Source organism: Cervus elaphus, chromosome 31 (assembly GCF_910594005.1).
Source record: "Cervus elaphus chromosome 31, mCerEla1.1, whole genome shotgun sequence".
Taxonomy (NCBI): Eukaryota; Metazoa; Chordata; class Mammalia; order Artiodactyla; family Cervidae; genus Cervus; species Cervus elaphus.
This window is the reverse complement of record NC_057845.1, coordinates 44,578,426-44,594,802: the sequence shown is the minus strand read 5'-3', so window position 1 is coordinate 44,594,802 and position 16,377 is coordinate 44,578,426. Positions and strand designations below refer to the sequence as shown.

Below are 16,377 nucleotides of genomic sequence, written 5' to 3'. Positions count from 1 at the left end.
AGTACATTTCTTTAATAGCATCATCTTTTAGGATTTGAAATAGCTCAAGCTCAGCTGGAATTCCATCATCTCCACTAACTTTGTAGTAATGCTTCCTAAGGCTCACTTGACTTCATGCTCCAGGGTGTCTGACTCTAGATGAGTGACCACACCATTGAGGTTATCTGGTTTATTAAGACCTTTTTAGTATAGTTCTCCTGTGTATTCTTGCTACCTCTTCTTATCTCTTCTGTTTCTGTTAGGTCCTTACCGTTTCTGTTCTTTATTGTTCCCATCCCTGCGTGAAATGTTCAATACTATCCTTACCACCCCCTAGATACCCTTCTGTCCTTCACAGGGACAGATTTCAGCCTAGGCCAGGATTAGATTACTTTTTGATTACAAAGCCGCAAAATGAACATGAGGACCCAGATGTGAAGACTTTGGAAATACACAGTGGAATCCTGCTGTGTAGTCCCCTTGTAAAAACTGCCGTCTGTCAGTGTGTTTCTATACTCTTCTTGTTCTTTGAGCATTTTGGTTTTGGTCCTCTGTATTAGTTTCCTAGGACTTCTGTGACAGAAGATTAAAATTGGGTGGCTTCTAACAGCAGAACTTTACTCTGTCACAGTTGTTGAGGCTAGAAATGCAAATCAAGATGTTGGTAGAGCCATGTCCCCTCTGAAAGTTCTAAGAAAGAAGCCTATCTTACTTCTTCCTAGCCGCTGGTGTTTGCCAGCAATCTTTGACATTCTTTGACTTGTAGATGCATCACTCTAGTCTCTACTTCTGTCTTTATATAGTCTTCTTTCCTGTGTGTCTGTGTCCTTGTGTCCAAATTTCCCTCGTTTTATAAGGACACCAGGTATTGGACTTTGGGTAACCTAATCCAGTATGACTTCATCTTAACTTGATTGCATTTGCAAAGACCCTGTTTCCAAACAAAGTCATATTCTGAGGTTCCAGGTGGACATGAATTTTCAGGGGACACTATTTAACCCAGTACCTCCCCTCTCATTCCTACACAGGGCCAAGAAAGAGTAGTTGTAGAGAACCTACAAATTCCAAGGTCACAGATTCATGCTAAATGTCTTGAATTTTCACAGCAGCACGTAAGTTATTGATTCTCAAAGCAATATTAATTTACCTGGAAACTGAGAGACTATGCTTTTTGTTTTTCAACCTTCCCTTCATCTTCTAGCTAAACCTGATGCTTTTTCATGTAGATGAGTTCATGGATCGTTTCCAGTGATTTCTTCTCTTTGTGATATCTTCATTACCATTTGCCTGTTTGTGATTCAGAGATTGCCATTCACCAGTGAAGAACATGCAGTTTTACCATGATAGGATGGAAGGCCCATCTATGGTCGGTTCCTATATCATTTTTGACTGTTTTTTGTCCTAAATAATTTTTTTAAATGTCACTTTCTCTCATCCCATGAATAGAAAATGGAATTACTAAAGCCAAAATACTGTTGAGAATGGCCTGAGGAGATGTGGGGCTGATATGTTTTTATGATATTAACTTTCACAAATCTCAAGTGTTCTTAGACTGCTCTTTTTGGGCTTTACTCATCCCTGAGGACCAGTTCTTCTCTATATTCTGTCTCTCCATCCCATGTTCTCAGTGAGGTGAGGGTAAGAGTAGAATATGCAGCCTCACATGTGGAGTAGAGGACCACGATAACAGGATAGGGTTGGTGGAAATGAATGGTACGTGAAAACTGTTTAATTTAGACCTATAATTCATAGATTTTAAATCTTCTACATGATTCCTATATAAAACAGGTCAAGGCTCGCCCAGGTCACTGGATTCTATAGTTTGGCTCTGTGTTTCAAAGAAATTTGACAAAAGCTATCATCAATCAAGGGTTAATCAGAAACTTTCTGTGGTGTGGGTGGTGATATATTTCAGTGATTCAGGAAGGGGATTATCCCATGGTACTTTGGATGGGGGACCCTTATTGGAGGGGCTTCTTATACCCCAATTCCTATGTTTTGCCTTTCCTCATACCATTCTCTGGTTTGTTTGGTATTTTAGGTGATCAGGCCAACCCTTGCAAGTTTCAAGCATGCAATGAATTTTCTGAGTGTTTGGTCAATCCCTGGAGTGGAGAGGCAGAGTGCAGATGCTACCCTGGGTACCTGAGTGTGGAAGAGCTGCCCTGTCAGAGTCTCTGTGACCTACAGCCCAACTTCTGCTTGAATGATGGGAAGTGTGACATCATGCCTGGACAAGGGGCCATTTGTAGGTATGTCGTAGGTAGAGATTTTGGCTTCATAAGGTTAGAGATACTTCCTCTGAAGAAAGAAACCGGTGCCTATGATGTTAGGATGATCACAACAATTTTTATTATAGAAGTTATATCTAGGTAACAGATGTGGCAGTGGTTTAGCTGCTAAGTCATGTCCGACTCCTGTGACCCCATGGACAGTATCCCGCCAGGCTCCTCTGTTCATGGGATTCTTGTTCTTCCAGGCAAGAATACTGGAGTGGGTTGCCATTTCCTTCTCCATTTCCTTCTTCTTCCTGACCCAGGGATCGAACCCAGGTCTCCGGCACTGCAGGCAGATTTTTTCCCAGCTGAGCTACCAGATGGGTGCCATCTAGTTCACATGTGAAGACTGAATCAGTTAAAAGGCCTGAATTATACCCAGTTCAATGGGTTATTTTATCTTATGTTCCTACGAAGCTGTAAGAAAAACATTGCCTGGTGTCCTCTGGAGAGTACTAGAGTAGTTGGAGGTCTTTGTATAATGGTTCTTAGTTGTGAAACAAGGCAACTGCTGCTCAAATTGGGTTTCCGTATATAATCAACACTTTATACTGTATCCGAAACAGAGGAGTTTTATTGTTCTATTTGAATTATGCTTTTAACAGCTTTGGTCTGCTCTTGGTCAAAATGAGTATTCAAAAATAAAGAATAGCAAGTATTTAAAGTTGTGGTATTTTAAGTATCTAATTTCTATTTTTTAAAGGTAGAGCCAAAGAAAATATACCAGACAGATGAGCAGATTGAGGTAGACTTCCCCAATCACTCTACTTAAACAGAGCAGAACCAATCATCCTCCCCACCACATCCAACCAAAGTCACAACATGTGAAGGAGAGGATGCTGAGAACAAGCTGGGGGTGAGGCGGGGGGACCTCAGTAAGAGGACAATCTGTGAATTTCAAAAGGGGAAAATGTTGCCATTGATGTCAAAAGCAGAGGAAATAGGTGGAAATGATTCAGATTTTCTGTATGTAAAGTTTGGCTTTAAAACTAAGAGGAAAAATAGTCTCTTCATTTTCAGAGAAATGAATCTGATTTTATAAAGCAGTGATTGCTGCTCGGGGAATTGAGGATGCTTTTGCATAGCGTGTGGCCTTGGAGTTTGGAGGATCTCTGCAGTGTGGTGGAAGGATGTGAGGAGTCTGGGGACCTGGGTTCTAGACCAGCTCTGTTGCTGACAAATTGTGTGATCTAACTCCAATTTTTTTCCTTTATCGAAAACGGGCCTGGTTTTCATTGTCCATAAACAACAGAGTTGACTAGACTACTTTCTATGAGTCTGGTTAGTCTTTTATCAGTCTTTACAGGTAGTCATGGAGGACCTCCTGAGTCTGTGCCAGGCATTATGCACAGCTTTAATCTTACTCACCTCTTTACTGCAGATTCCTGTGGTCAGCATTTCTCTCTCTCCCTGTGCTCCGTCCCACCGAAGGTTCTGCTGTTAATGTTACTTTCAACAGAGTGATTTCATCTGGGGCTTGGTCACGTCTTGTTCCAGGTGCCGGGTGGGTGAGAACTGGTGGTATCGTGGCGAGCACTGCGAAGAGTTTGTGTCTGAGCCCTTGGTGATCGGCGTCACCATTGCCTCCATGGTTGGACTTGTCCTCGTTTCTTCTGCTGTGGTCTTCTTCATCATCAAGGCTCTTCAAGCTCAGTATGTTAGGAGGGAAAGAGAGAGATCCTCCAGGTAAATAACGACAGTTGCTCTCTGACGGAATAAAATATTCCTTTATTTTGTACTTTCTGTGTCCTGAGTACTGGAAGGGATCTGAATGGAGGGGAGGGGGCTATAAGTTGAGAAGAGACATGGTCCCTGTCCTCAGAGGGTGTCAGTCTGGAAGCAAACATAAGCAACAGTTTGAACAACCTGCTAGAATGCCTAGATGAGTAATGAATCTGTTTTGCCTCGGGGAGGTCGGCTTAGATGTTTTGATGATGGTTATCGTATTTGACTGGATAGAAGAGTAGATGTTTGCTGCAGGAGGTGGATGGAAAACTTTCTAGCCAGTTGAATGAACAGAGAGGCATGCATGAATCTCACCGCACAACGAAAGAATGGCATCCCTGAGTGGGGCCAGACTGCCTATTTCACGGTGCAGGAGGGGTTGGAAGGGTGATGGAGATAAGGTGAGGCCTGTGTGAGGACCGAATCTGTTAGTTTGTTCCCCTTTGGCTCATTCCAGTGGTAATTAGGCAGACTTTACATCCAGGTAAGAGTCTGACAAGAAATGGAATCTGATTCTCATTTTAGTTAAGTATAGGTTCATTAATAGAGGAGGTAAAACCTATTCTACTTGCTAGACTAGCGATCCAAGGACCTTTTGGTGTAAAGTGATCACAGTCACTGGCTGTACTTTGCTTCTGTGCTTCCAGCTCTGCTTTCTGTCTAGGTTCCCTTCACTCACCCTCTGGCTTGGCTGAGGAGGCACCGCTTCTAGTTTCCTATAGCACCCAGAACATAACTCTGTTATCATTCTTATATTTTTCATTGGTTCTGACTTCTCATTGGACCATGATTTTGTTCTAGAGAGAGTCAAACAAATTCTTTGTATTGTCAGCATCTGGAAAATTCCTAGGCACATAATCAGTGCTCAGTAAATAGTTGTAGACCTGAATTGAATTTAATTAAAGCCCATTCCCCCATGAGTTTTTGTTTCTGTTACTTTCTTTGTGTGGTTACACAGATTTTTTTAAATTTTTATTTATTTTTAATTGAAGGATAATTACTTTACAGTAGTGTGTGTTGGTGTCTACTAAACATGAACATGAATCAGCCACAGGTCTGCCCATGTCTCCTTCCACTTGAACATCCCTCCCCGCTCCCCCCTCCATCCTACCCCTGTAGTTTGTTGCCGAGCTGCAACTCACGTTCCCTGAGTCATACAACAGATTCCCGTTGGTTATTTTACAGATGGTAATGTGTGTTTCCATGGTACTCTCTCCATATATACCACCGTCTCCTCCCCCTCCCCCCCAGCCGTGTCCCTAAATCAGTTCTCAAGGTCTGTGTCTGCATTGATACTCCACAGATAGGTCCATCAGTACCATCTTTCTAGAGTCCACATACATGCGTTAGTGTACAACATTTGTTTTTCTCTTTCTGACTTACATCACCCTTGGGTAAGAGGCACTGTGTTCATCCACCTCATTAGGACTGACTCAAATGCATTCCTTTTTAAGGCTGAATAGTACTTACACACTGATTTTTAATTTGTCTGTACTGGGAAGAATGATGCCATTCCCACTAATTTTAATGAAATGCTTAGTATTTAATATTCCTCAAAATTTAATATTTCCATTAATACTAATGAAACGCTCTTAGCAGACATAGTTCCCCATCAACATTCATTAGGTACCAGGGACTTTAGGGCAAATAAAAATTAAAGAGACAAGGAACAGGCCCACAGGACACTTGCCAGGTAGTTGAGGAGATTATAGTGATAACAAGTTGGTAAATAATATTTGAGATTGATCTGGATCTTTTCCGCAGTCACTCCCTTCCCATTTGTATCCAATTCGTCTCTTTTTCTTCCTCAACAGGAATTTTGTTCCAGGTAAATAGTCTCCTAGATAAGTTGAGCATCCAGAAAAGAACCTGAATCAATTATGCTTTTCTTTCTGTGGCTCCAGCAGGCAGCCTGATGGCCTCTCATCCGTAGAAAGTGCCGTGAAGCACAACCCCGTATTTGAGAGTTACGAGTCTGACCTCGAGCGGTATGAGGGCCCCTACCCTCCGCGGCCCTTCTACAGCTCCGCAGACAGAGAGGTGATCGCTGGTCTGAGCAGGGAGGAGATCAGACAGATGTATGAGAGCAGTGACCTTTCCAGAGAGGTAGGAAGCTTGGTTTTTCTGTTGTGGCTCTGCTGGTGTGTGTGTGTGTGTATGTGTGTGTGTGTGTCTCTCTCTGCTGGTATGTGTGTGTGTGTGTGTGTGCACGTGTGTATACTTAGGCTTCAAGAAAGAATGAAAATTATTTCATGATTAGTTTTTTTTTTTCCTCATGATACCTCCCAGTCAATGTGATATGTAGCCAGGATATAGTTCTGAGTTGTATCGTATTTCCTGCCCAGTGATTCTTGTATCATTATTAGTAAATGTCTCCTACCTCCCTTCACTCCTTAGAAATATATGTCTGAGTTATTCAGAGCAGTTCATGTAGTAGCCACAACTTCCGCTTTTTTTTTTGAAAAGTTTGCTGTTTTCTGAAACTCTCTCCTGTACCGTCCAGAAAGCTATGGTCTCTGATAAGAATTACACCTCTTTTTTAAAACTCCATTAAAATTTTTTTTAATGCAGTGATGGCTTTTTTTTTTTTTCTTCTTCCTTCCTTCCTCCCTTAAAGGAAATTCAAGAAAGAATGAGAATTTTGGAACTGTATGCCAGGGATCCTGAGTTTGCAGCTTTTGTCAGAGAACATCAAATGTAAGCATTTAAGAGCGTACCCGCACCAGATTCTAAACAGTTTGCCTTACAGGAGGGCCATGAGTGTGAATACATAATTTCTGTCTATATGACGGGGGTTTTGTTGGTAACTAGCGTTGTTGAGTTCTTCACAGTTAATCCACATCCACTCTGATTCTGCAGTTATTCCTTCTAGTGCCTTTACACGTTGAATGTTTCTTATTTAAGTTTTATGAGCGAGGAAAGGAAACCTCAAAGAAATGGAGAGTCTTACTCAAGCTCACAATGACAGCAAGTGCCAGTGAAGATGGAAAGCAAAGACACTCTGTGTTCTGGACTAGAGCTTCCTTGCTGTATCATATTTTCTCTTATTAACATAGAGTCACCTGTTTGAATAGCCATAAATTCTCACATATTTTAGCATATACTTGCTTTTCTATCTCCGTAGATACTTTTAGGTATACTTTGAATGAGGCAGGTCTCACTGAAGTGTGTCTTCTTGCTTCTTTCAACTTCCCTTACTTTTCAGTATGTCTTTTTCCATTAGTTTTTTCAGCATACATTTTGGGCAAGTGTCCATAGTTTTTTGGTCTTCCCTTTGCATCTGAGGATCTATAACAAGTTGTAGGTTATAAAAATACAGTACCCTGTAAAGAGACCATTTATAGATTAACCGAGTGTTAATTAACTGACTAATTACTGAGTGTAGATTAACTGAGTGTAGTGGGTGGGATTATTATTTGGTTTTGATATTTGGTCCTACAGCTGCCCTTGCAAAGGTGCTTCCTCATGGATGGGTCTCACCCAGGCCAGATAATGGCACCTGGCTTTTAGAAGAGAAAAACTAGAGCAATTCATGCCTGCTTATAGAAGAAACTGATAAAGGATCAATCACACATGTGGCTCTGGTTGGAGCCTCTGCCCCTTTGCCCCAAATCCCCTTTCTTTGACAGGCAGCCCCTCACTCATGGTTCCTCTGATAGAAATGGATGGATTGACACCAAAGGAAACTAAAGAAGATGCTTTTCTAGTTCCACATACATGGTAGATACTCCTTTAAGAAGAAAACTCTCTGAAGATCTGACTTGGCCAAAGGGAGTTACTGCAGACCTTGCTTGAGTGCTGTCAAAGCAGTATTAATAGGATTCTGCCTTTTAGTCCAGGATATCCGCTAATCTCTGTGTCTCCAGCCAGTAGGTGACCTATGGCACAACTTCAGTGGTATCCAATAGAAAGAACATGACTGATTTTTTTTTAATCTTTCCTAAGACCCTTTTATAAGCCCCTCAGAGCCATCTGTATTTCCTGAATTAAAAATGTATCTCATCTAGGCTAAGAAATCCCAAGAGAGGAACCAGGAGACCTTAGTTAGGGACAGGCAGATTGACTACATGCTTCACTTTCTTCTGGTAAACTGTTTGGCATTAAAATATATGAAAAAAAATCATATAACAAAGAAGAGTTAAACAAGATCCAGTGAAACAAAAGAATGTTCACACAGACACTATAACCCTAAGGGGATTGTACAAAGTCGGGAGACAGCATTGAAAAAATGTTAGGGACATGATCAGTACATTTTCAGTTTTCATGTAATCTGGAGTTTTCATCTACCAGTAGCTCATGAAAATATTAATGGACTTGGTTTAGGATTTAGTAAAAATATTACATAGTCTCTGTAGACTGGATTTTTTTTTTTTTTTTAGCAAAGCACAGAACAGCTTTCCTGCAAAGAAGGAATTGGTAATTTTAGGAATATAGTTTGACAGTACATTTCAACAAAGTGCATTTCAGTACATTTTAGCTTTTTTCAACTAATTGCTCTTTGTTTCATAGCAGGGAAGAGCTTTAATCAAAACTCGTATTTGCAACTGATTAGAAGCCTAGAGAAGATGGAGATCGCTCATTGCATCATATTAATTAACCTGGATTTGGAACTCTGTTGAAAGAAGAGTTTTCTATTAAAAAGCTAAATTTGGGACTCAAAATTTTTTTCTAGTTTAAAATTTTAGAATTTGGCCAGAGATGTGATGGTATTTATATCTGCAAAGACCAAAAACTGTATTTCAGTTCAGTCGCTCAGTTGTGTCTGACTCTTTGTGACCCCATGGACTGCAGCACGCCAGGCCTCCCTGTCCATCACCAACTCCTGGAGTCTACTCGAAGTCATGTCCATTGAGTAGGTGATGCCATCCAACCATCTCACCCTCTGTTGTCCCCTTCTCCTCCTGCCTTCAATCTTTCCCAGCATCACAGTCTTTTCAAATTGAGTCAGTTCTTCACATCAGGTGGCCAAAGTATTGGAGTTTTAGCTTCAGCATCAATCCTTCCAATGAATATCCAGGACTGATTTTCCTTTAGGATGGACTGGTTGGATCTCCTTGCAGTCCAAGGGACTCTCAAGAGTCTACTCCAACACCACAGTTTAAAAGCATCAATTCTTCAGTGCTCAGCTTTCTTTATAGTTCAACTTTCACATCCATACATGACTACTGAAAAAAACCATAGCTTTGACTAGATGGACCTTTGTTGGCAAAGTAATGTCTCTGCTTTTTAATATTCTGTCTAGGCTAGTCATAGTTTTTCTTCCAAGGAGCCAGCATCTTTTAATTTCATGGCCGCAGTCACCATCTGCAGTGATTTTGGAGCCCAAAAAAATAAAGTCTGCCACTGTTTCCACTGTTTCCCCATTTATTTGCTATGAAGTGATGGGAAGCTATATTTAAAGGGAATCAAAACTGTGTGAATTCTGGAAAGTTTTCTATAAGGAAAAAGCTGGGTCTGGGAATTGGGGATATATTTGCTATCTGCTTCTGAGTCTCTGAGGGTGTCTCTTCATAAATGTGCCTCAGGTTTCACAGCAGGAAGACAAGGTGAGACTCTTAACGGAGGCAGTAAGCTTAATAGCTGAATATTTGTAGCATGTTAGTTCAGGTGGAATGAAAATCTCTTGAAGTAGTTTTAACACAGTTTATGGTCAGACATTCACCTAACTAAAATATTAAGCCTTTTCTGAATCAAACTGTTGAAGAAAAAGCGACCTTTTTGCTGGAGGATAGAGTTAGGCCTGTACCTTGTGCTTCTACCAGAGTTTTCAGTTTCCGAAGCCTGTTCATCAAAACCACGCTGTTTTGTTAATTATGTTAATATCCTGTTTTTTAAAGCTGTCTCAGCCAACACATATGTATAAAGTTTAGAGGGTTCTCCTTAGACTAGAGATGAATTTAATCAAGTGGACGGGGGAGGAGAGGCTGTTGGGTCAAGACCACAGTGCTGAGAGTGTACTTCGCTGATTGGTGGGTGGGCTGAGTCAGAACAGGTGGGTTCCCTGACTCTGCTGCTGCTACCTCAGCATGTCCTGGGCAAACCTTGTATCTCCTCTAGTTCCTGGTGTTTTAATTTCAAAAAGAGCATTTAACTCCCTCCTGTGGTATAGGTTGGCTACTGCTTTATGAATACCTTGTACCTCAGTTGACTCCTGCTTACATGAAACATGGCAGGACTTCCATTGCAATTAAAATAATTTTTTTTTCTTTATAGCTAGGAAAAAGTCACATCTTATATAAATTATAACTGAAAATGGAAGCTTTAATCTGTTTCCTATCACTTTGTGAATGGGAGCTTTGGCGGGGGCATGGAGAGTGCCCTATCACTCCTGATACTGAGTTGTGTATGCAAATGGACTATTATTGATGCAGGTGTGTGTCATGTTAGGAATCTTCATGTTAGTCAAAGATAATCTTAATTATTCTGGTTATCTTAATTATCTTTATGACCAGATATTACTAACCAGGGATAGATTGACAGTGAGCTAAAATACTTGGTCCATTTTTTTTTTTCTCACCTTAATGACTGCCAATTTCACTCATTATGAAGACACCAGAAACAAAATCGCTGGGATGAGTACATGCCACAGTAAAGCTATTGAAAGCCTTGAAGATATCCAGGTATTTTGCAAAGTATGTATGGGTCACAGGTTTTATGTGTGTGTTTATGTAGGTTGGTATTTCCTGTTTCCTGGAATTCTCTTTCATTCCCTACTCACATAATAGGTTCTCTAAAAAATTCAGCATAGGTACAAGCCAGTGGTGGGATATTTTCTACTGGGCTCATTTGAACAGGAAATGATATTTATCTTTAAAGCATTGTAAATATTAATGACATTTGTCACTACTTAATGCTTAATTTAATTTGTAAAACTTCCTAAGATTTCTCTGTTGAAGATTCTAAACTTACTTGTTGTAGATGAAAAAGAAAATTTGTTTTTATTAACCCTAACCCAGTTAACCCTAGAAAGCAACATTTTAAATGAATGTCTGCTTGCCGGCAGTCTAGATGGACATGGTTTGGGTGCAGAACTGGCCACCTTGTGGAACACTCACGAGAAGCACTAATGGGGCTGAAGGAGGACTGTTGTTTCCAGAAGCCAATCAGTGAAGTAAGAAATTCTGACACATTTCTGAAGAGCAAAACTCTTGTTGATCTCTGCGCAAATGTCTGCTCCACATCTGTTAATGGAAGGAACTCCTGAACTCTCAGGGTGAGACCTGAGCTCCTCAGTTCAGGAATAAAGACTTTGGCCTTACCTTTGTCATAACTGAACCACAGTGAGAAAGACTGGAGAATGGAGTTTCCATGGTGAAGATCCTCTGCTGTTCACACTCTCAGGGCTAAAAGAGCTATGGGTCTTCCAGGAGAAACTATCTTGAAAGAGCTTTTAGAAAGAACTTTTCCCTTGGGACGTCCTTGGTGGTCCAGTGGTTAAGAACCCGCCTTGCAGTGAGGGGGATGAGGGTTTGATCCCTGGGGCGGGAAGATCCCAGATGGTAGCCCGTGGCTACCAACTCCTGAGCCTGTGAGCTGCAGAGCCGGTGCACCACAGCTAGAGAGGGCGTGGCAAAGAATTCGAGGTGTTTTTTTGTTTTGTTTTTTCTTTTTTTGGTTCAGAAGGTGCTCTGGAGTCTTGCAGATGTAACCCTTATAGTTGAGTGTACATACAGGATTCCTGGGTTCTGGATAATGAGAGATTTATTTGACATGTAGGACTCCGTTTCCACACAGCAGTGGTGTAAGGGTATGTGTTCACAGTTATGTGCTGTGAAGTCCCATTTACTTCACATCGTAACACAAGTTATTTAATAACTGATTTTAATCCCGCCCTTTGTTTTTTCTCTTCTTCAGTATCTGGTCCTCATGGCTTGGCTGCTCCCCTCCTCATACTTTTTAATCACATAGTAAATTGTAATGTAATTGAACAAGCCTGATTTATTATTACTTCTGACAAAAGATGAAAATTGCACAAATATTCTTTGTAGGCTCTAAAGCCATGTTGACTCAAATGTGTACCTGATCTATTTATTTGCATTCTTTTTTTTTGGTACGTTTGCCTTCATCCATCTCATAATTTTTATGTCATTTATGACATCTTTGTGTCATTTCCATGTTTTCAATAATGGATACTTTGACGTCTATCAGCCTGTGAATTGAAGTTTCATTTTGAAATGGGGAAAACAAGGTAATATATTTGCTCCATGAGGAAACAGCTGATTTAGGAGAAAAACTTATCTTTATTAAGTTGAGATATTTTAGCTAAGAAAAATATGGGTCATTTTTTTTTTTTTAATGTTTCCAACAATTCCCAGTAGAATGGGTGGGGCCAGCCTTTCAGATTTACAACCCAGCTGCAATGAGTCACGCCTCCTAGCTCATTCTATTCCCAAGCGTGCAGTGAATGCAGAAAAATGGTGTGAAGGTCATAATCATCAAATCAGTTGCATTGTGTTCTGCAGAAGATCCTGGCTGGAAGTGAGAAGGTGGGAGGGTACCAGAAAGTAACTGACAGTGTAAAGAATCTAAATAGACATTTCCTTGAGTCATGCATTTTGTAAAACCTTACACTATCTGTTTAACAAGACACAGGTTAAATCACTCCCCTTGGGGTAATAAGACAGATTAAAACACACAATTTACAGCTACAGCCTAGTTGAAATGATTCCTTATCCATTTTTGCTTCACTTACACTCAGTTGCTTTTTTAGTGGTTAGGGAATAAATAGGAAAAATGTAACCATAATATCAGAGAATAAGGTATAATTATTTATGTATGTGGACTGTGATGTTTATGAAGTGACTATGTACATACCATAATATATGTTCAATATGGAGTGTGGATAATGAAAGATTTTTCTGTTTCATCTTGTTTATGATGACACTGTATTTAAAGTATGGGTCAGATAAGCTCATGTTACTGTACTATTTGCTTGAAATGCTCTTGTCTTAATACTAGCTAATTAGAAATAAAAATTTAACAGTCTTTATGTATATGAAAGGTCTTTTTTCTCATGTATAGCGTTGTGCCATTTTCATTATTAATAAACTTCTCTTTCAAAAATTTCCCTACATTTTTTGTCAATTAGAAGAAAACATTGTAGATTGTAGCAGTAGTTCGGTTGTAATTACCACTCAGAGATACACACAGTATGAGCGTGGTGTAGGAAGGATAGTCTTTGATTAATCTTTGTGAAGTGGGAGTCTCTGAGAATTGGAGACAGATTCAGAGCCCAATTGTTGCCCTGAAATTTGTTGATAATTAATGATGCTGAGTTATTATTTGGCCTCTCTTGAACTTCAGTCTTTTAAAGTCTTAGAAACTTTCATTTTTTCCTCATTTGCTTAAGGCAGGGATGGAAGGAAAACTGGTGGAGTTGATTAAAGAAAGATTAAGGGTGAGCAGCTAACACCAGATGGTCCATAACAAGAGAAGGAACTGGTGACCTGTCTACAAGAGAACAAGAAGACGTGAACGTGGTGTAAGGGCAATGTAGAGCAATTCTGCCTGGGTAGGTCAGTTACCACTTACCTAAGCATCGGGAGCCTCAGCTTAATGTTTTTTCCCCTATGTTTGCATGATGTCTTGTTGTCAAGAGGGCATGATGGTATCCTAAATCAGTCTTATGGAAGAAAAGGGCGGTCTTGATTTGACTCCAAAGACTGTCTTATAAAAACTCAAACTGGGAGAAATGTGTCCAATAAATACCTATTGATTAATTAATGCCACTAGTTTTAGAAGAAATAGTCATAACCTGTTTTTAATAAAAGTCTGATCAGGACAAGGCCTAGTTACTCTTTGGTCATGTCTTCACCCTGCTGGTCCACCTTCTGGGTACTTCTGAATATATGTCTCATCTGAGCTAGTCCTTGATGGACAAGGTCCCATGACATGTAAGGTATCTCACCAAAACACACACATATCTTGTATTCCACTTTTTTTTATACAAATGAATCTGTGCTAGTATAATAGTAGACGTTAAGGAATCATGCTTTTCCAAATAACACCAATATTGTATGTGGTATTTCCGTAGGTAATTTATTATTCCAGATGAACAACCATAATTGTCAATGTTGCACACACCATGGCAGATCTAGGGAAGAACGCATATTTTTAGCAGGTGGGCCTTTGAGAGAGCCTCCAAAAAGAAACTCCGTCTTTTATGCCTTTTTCTGTACCGGATATATGCTGGTACACTCCACTATTCACCAAGGTTGTGTTGTAATTTTTATTTATATTATTGTTCAGTGGCTAAGTAGTGTCTGACTCTTTGTGACCCTGTGGACTGCCAGGCTTCTTTGCCCTTCACTATCTCCTGGAACTTGCTCAAACTCATGTCCGTTGAGTTGGTGATGGCATCCAACCAGCTCATCCTCTGGACATCCCACTAAACTGAATTCTTTGATGTTGAGACCATATCTTGCTCACTTATTATTCATGAAACCAAAGAGTGCTTGATTAGAGTTGGTCTGCAGTATTCATTCAATTAGCTTGAGATAATGGGTCATATGTATTTAATGACTAGCAAGGAAATTAAGTAGAACTTGAGAAACCTATATGCAAGTCAGAAAGCAACAGTTAGAACTGGACATGGACCAACAGACTGGTTCCAAATAGGAAAAGGAGTACGTCAAGGCTGTATATTGTCACCCTGCTTATTTAACTTCTATGCAGAGTACATCATGAGAAACGCTGGGCTGGATGAAGCACAAGCTGGAATCAAGATTGCCGGGAGATACATTAATAACCTCAGATATGCAGATGACACCACCCTTATGGCAGAAAGTGAAGAGGAACTAAAAAGCCTCTTGATGAAAGTGAAAGAGGAGAGTGAAAAAGTTGGCTTAAATCTCAACATTCAGAAAACTAAGATCATGGCATCTGGTCCCATCACTTCGTGGCACATAGATGGGGAAACAGTGGAAACAGTGTCAGACTATTTTTGGGGGGCTCCAGAATCACTGCAGATGGTGATTGTAGCCATGAAATTAAAAGATGCTTACTCCTTGGAAGGAAAGTTATGACCAACCTACACAGCATATTAAAAATCAGAGACATTACTTTGCCATCAAAGGTCCATCTAGTCAAGGCTATGGTTTTTCCAGTGGTCATGTATGGATGTGAGAGTTGGACTATAAAGAAAGCTGAGCGCTGAAGAATTGATGCTTTTGAACTGTGGTGCTGGAGAAGACTCTTGAGAATCCCTTGGACTGCAAGGAGAGCGAACCAGTCCATCCTAAAGGAGACCAGTCCTGGGTGTTCACTGGAAGGACTGATGCTAAAGCTGAAACTCCAATACTTTGGCCACCTGATGGGAAGAGGTGACTCATTTGAAAAGACCCTGATGCTGGGAGGAATTGGGGGCAGGAGGAGAAGAGGATGACAGAGGATGAGATGGCAGGATGGCATCACTGACTCAGTGGACATGAGTTTGAGTAAACTCCGGGAGTTGGTGATGGACAGGGAGGCCTGGCGTGCTGTGATTCATGGGGTCGCGAAGAGTTGGACACGACTGAGCGACTGAACTTAACTGACTGATCAGTGATTTACAAGCCATTTTTAAAGAAATAGTTTATAGAGATTTAGAAACAATCCTAAATGTTTCAAGAGTTCAGATTCATATGTTTATATTAATCTTACTCTCATCGAGTAATTCACAGAACATAAAGCAGTAAGCGTTTTACAAAACCTTATCAGACTGTCTGGACTGCTGTATTGAAATGTAGTAGCCTGTTTGTGTTTCTTAACCACAGACTCGAGGAAGGCAGGATGAAGAGGTGGATTAGTATGGGGAATGATGCTAGATCATAGAGAAAGCTTCGGGTGCTATGGCTGGCAGAGGAGTGAAGGTTGGGGAGCCTGTGGAGACAGGTGGGTTTGTAGGAACTAATCTGACTGTACTTTCTGTTGATGGCATAGGGAGTATGATGCCTTATTATAAAAGGCATTGTTTCATCTTAAAAAACAATTTAAAAATTTATTACTTGTTTATTTCTTTATTGTGTAGGGCAGAATAAAATAAGAGCATGAGGGGGCAGGGCACTGATGTAGGTGTGACTCAGTTCTTCCCTTTTTTAAAAAAAAATCAACACTGCCCTGAGGAAGAATGAGTAGTTGGACAAACCTGTCAGTTTTATTTAGGTTCTGGTAATTATGTTTTGTGAAAGTTAGAGATGATGTCCTTTCAAAGTGGATCCTGTTCGTCCTATACATAGCAGCAGCCCATGTTGGTATTTCCTCTCAGTCTCCCAAGGTTTACCGTGTGGGAAAGATGGCTTGTCTTCCCATTTAAGTGACTTAATCCCAGCAGAGTGGCTGGCATCCCTGTGCCCCGGAGGAAAGGCCCTGAAAAGAGCTGGTGTCCTGCCAGACTCCTCTGGGAGGAAGGTCCTATCCT

General features: G+C 40.5%; 1 protein-coding gene across 1 annotated transcript in view; it reads left to right on the top strand.

Moving 5' to 3' along the window:
* IMPG2 (interphotoreceptor matrix proteoglycan 2) overlaps window positions 1–8,813 on the top strand; it is a 70,787-nt gene extending 61,974 nt beyond the window's left edge. Inside the window, exons 15-19 of the mRNA XM_043893182.1 lie at window positions 2,021–2,231; window positions 3,753–3,941; window positions 5,885–6,086; window positions 6,598–6,677; window positions 8,490–8,813. Of these exons, the coding sequence (XP_043749117.1) occupies window positions 2,021–2,231; window positions 3,753–3,941; window positions 5,885–6,086; window positions 6,598–6,677; window positions 8,490–8,505 (698 nt within the window). The 3' untranslated portion in view covers window positions 8,506–8,813. The remainder of the gene's footprint in view (window positions 1–2,020; window positions 2,232–3,752; window positions 3,942–5,884; window positions 6,087–6,597; window positions 6,678–8,489) is intronic.
* Window positions 8,814–16,377: the final 7,564 nt, after the last annotated feature.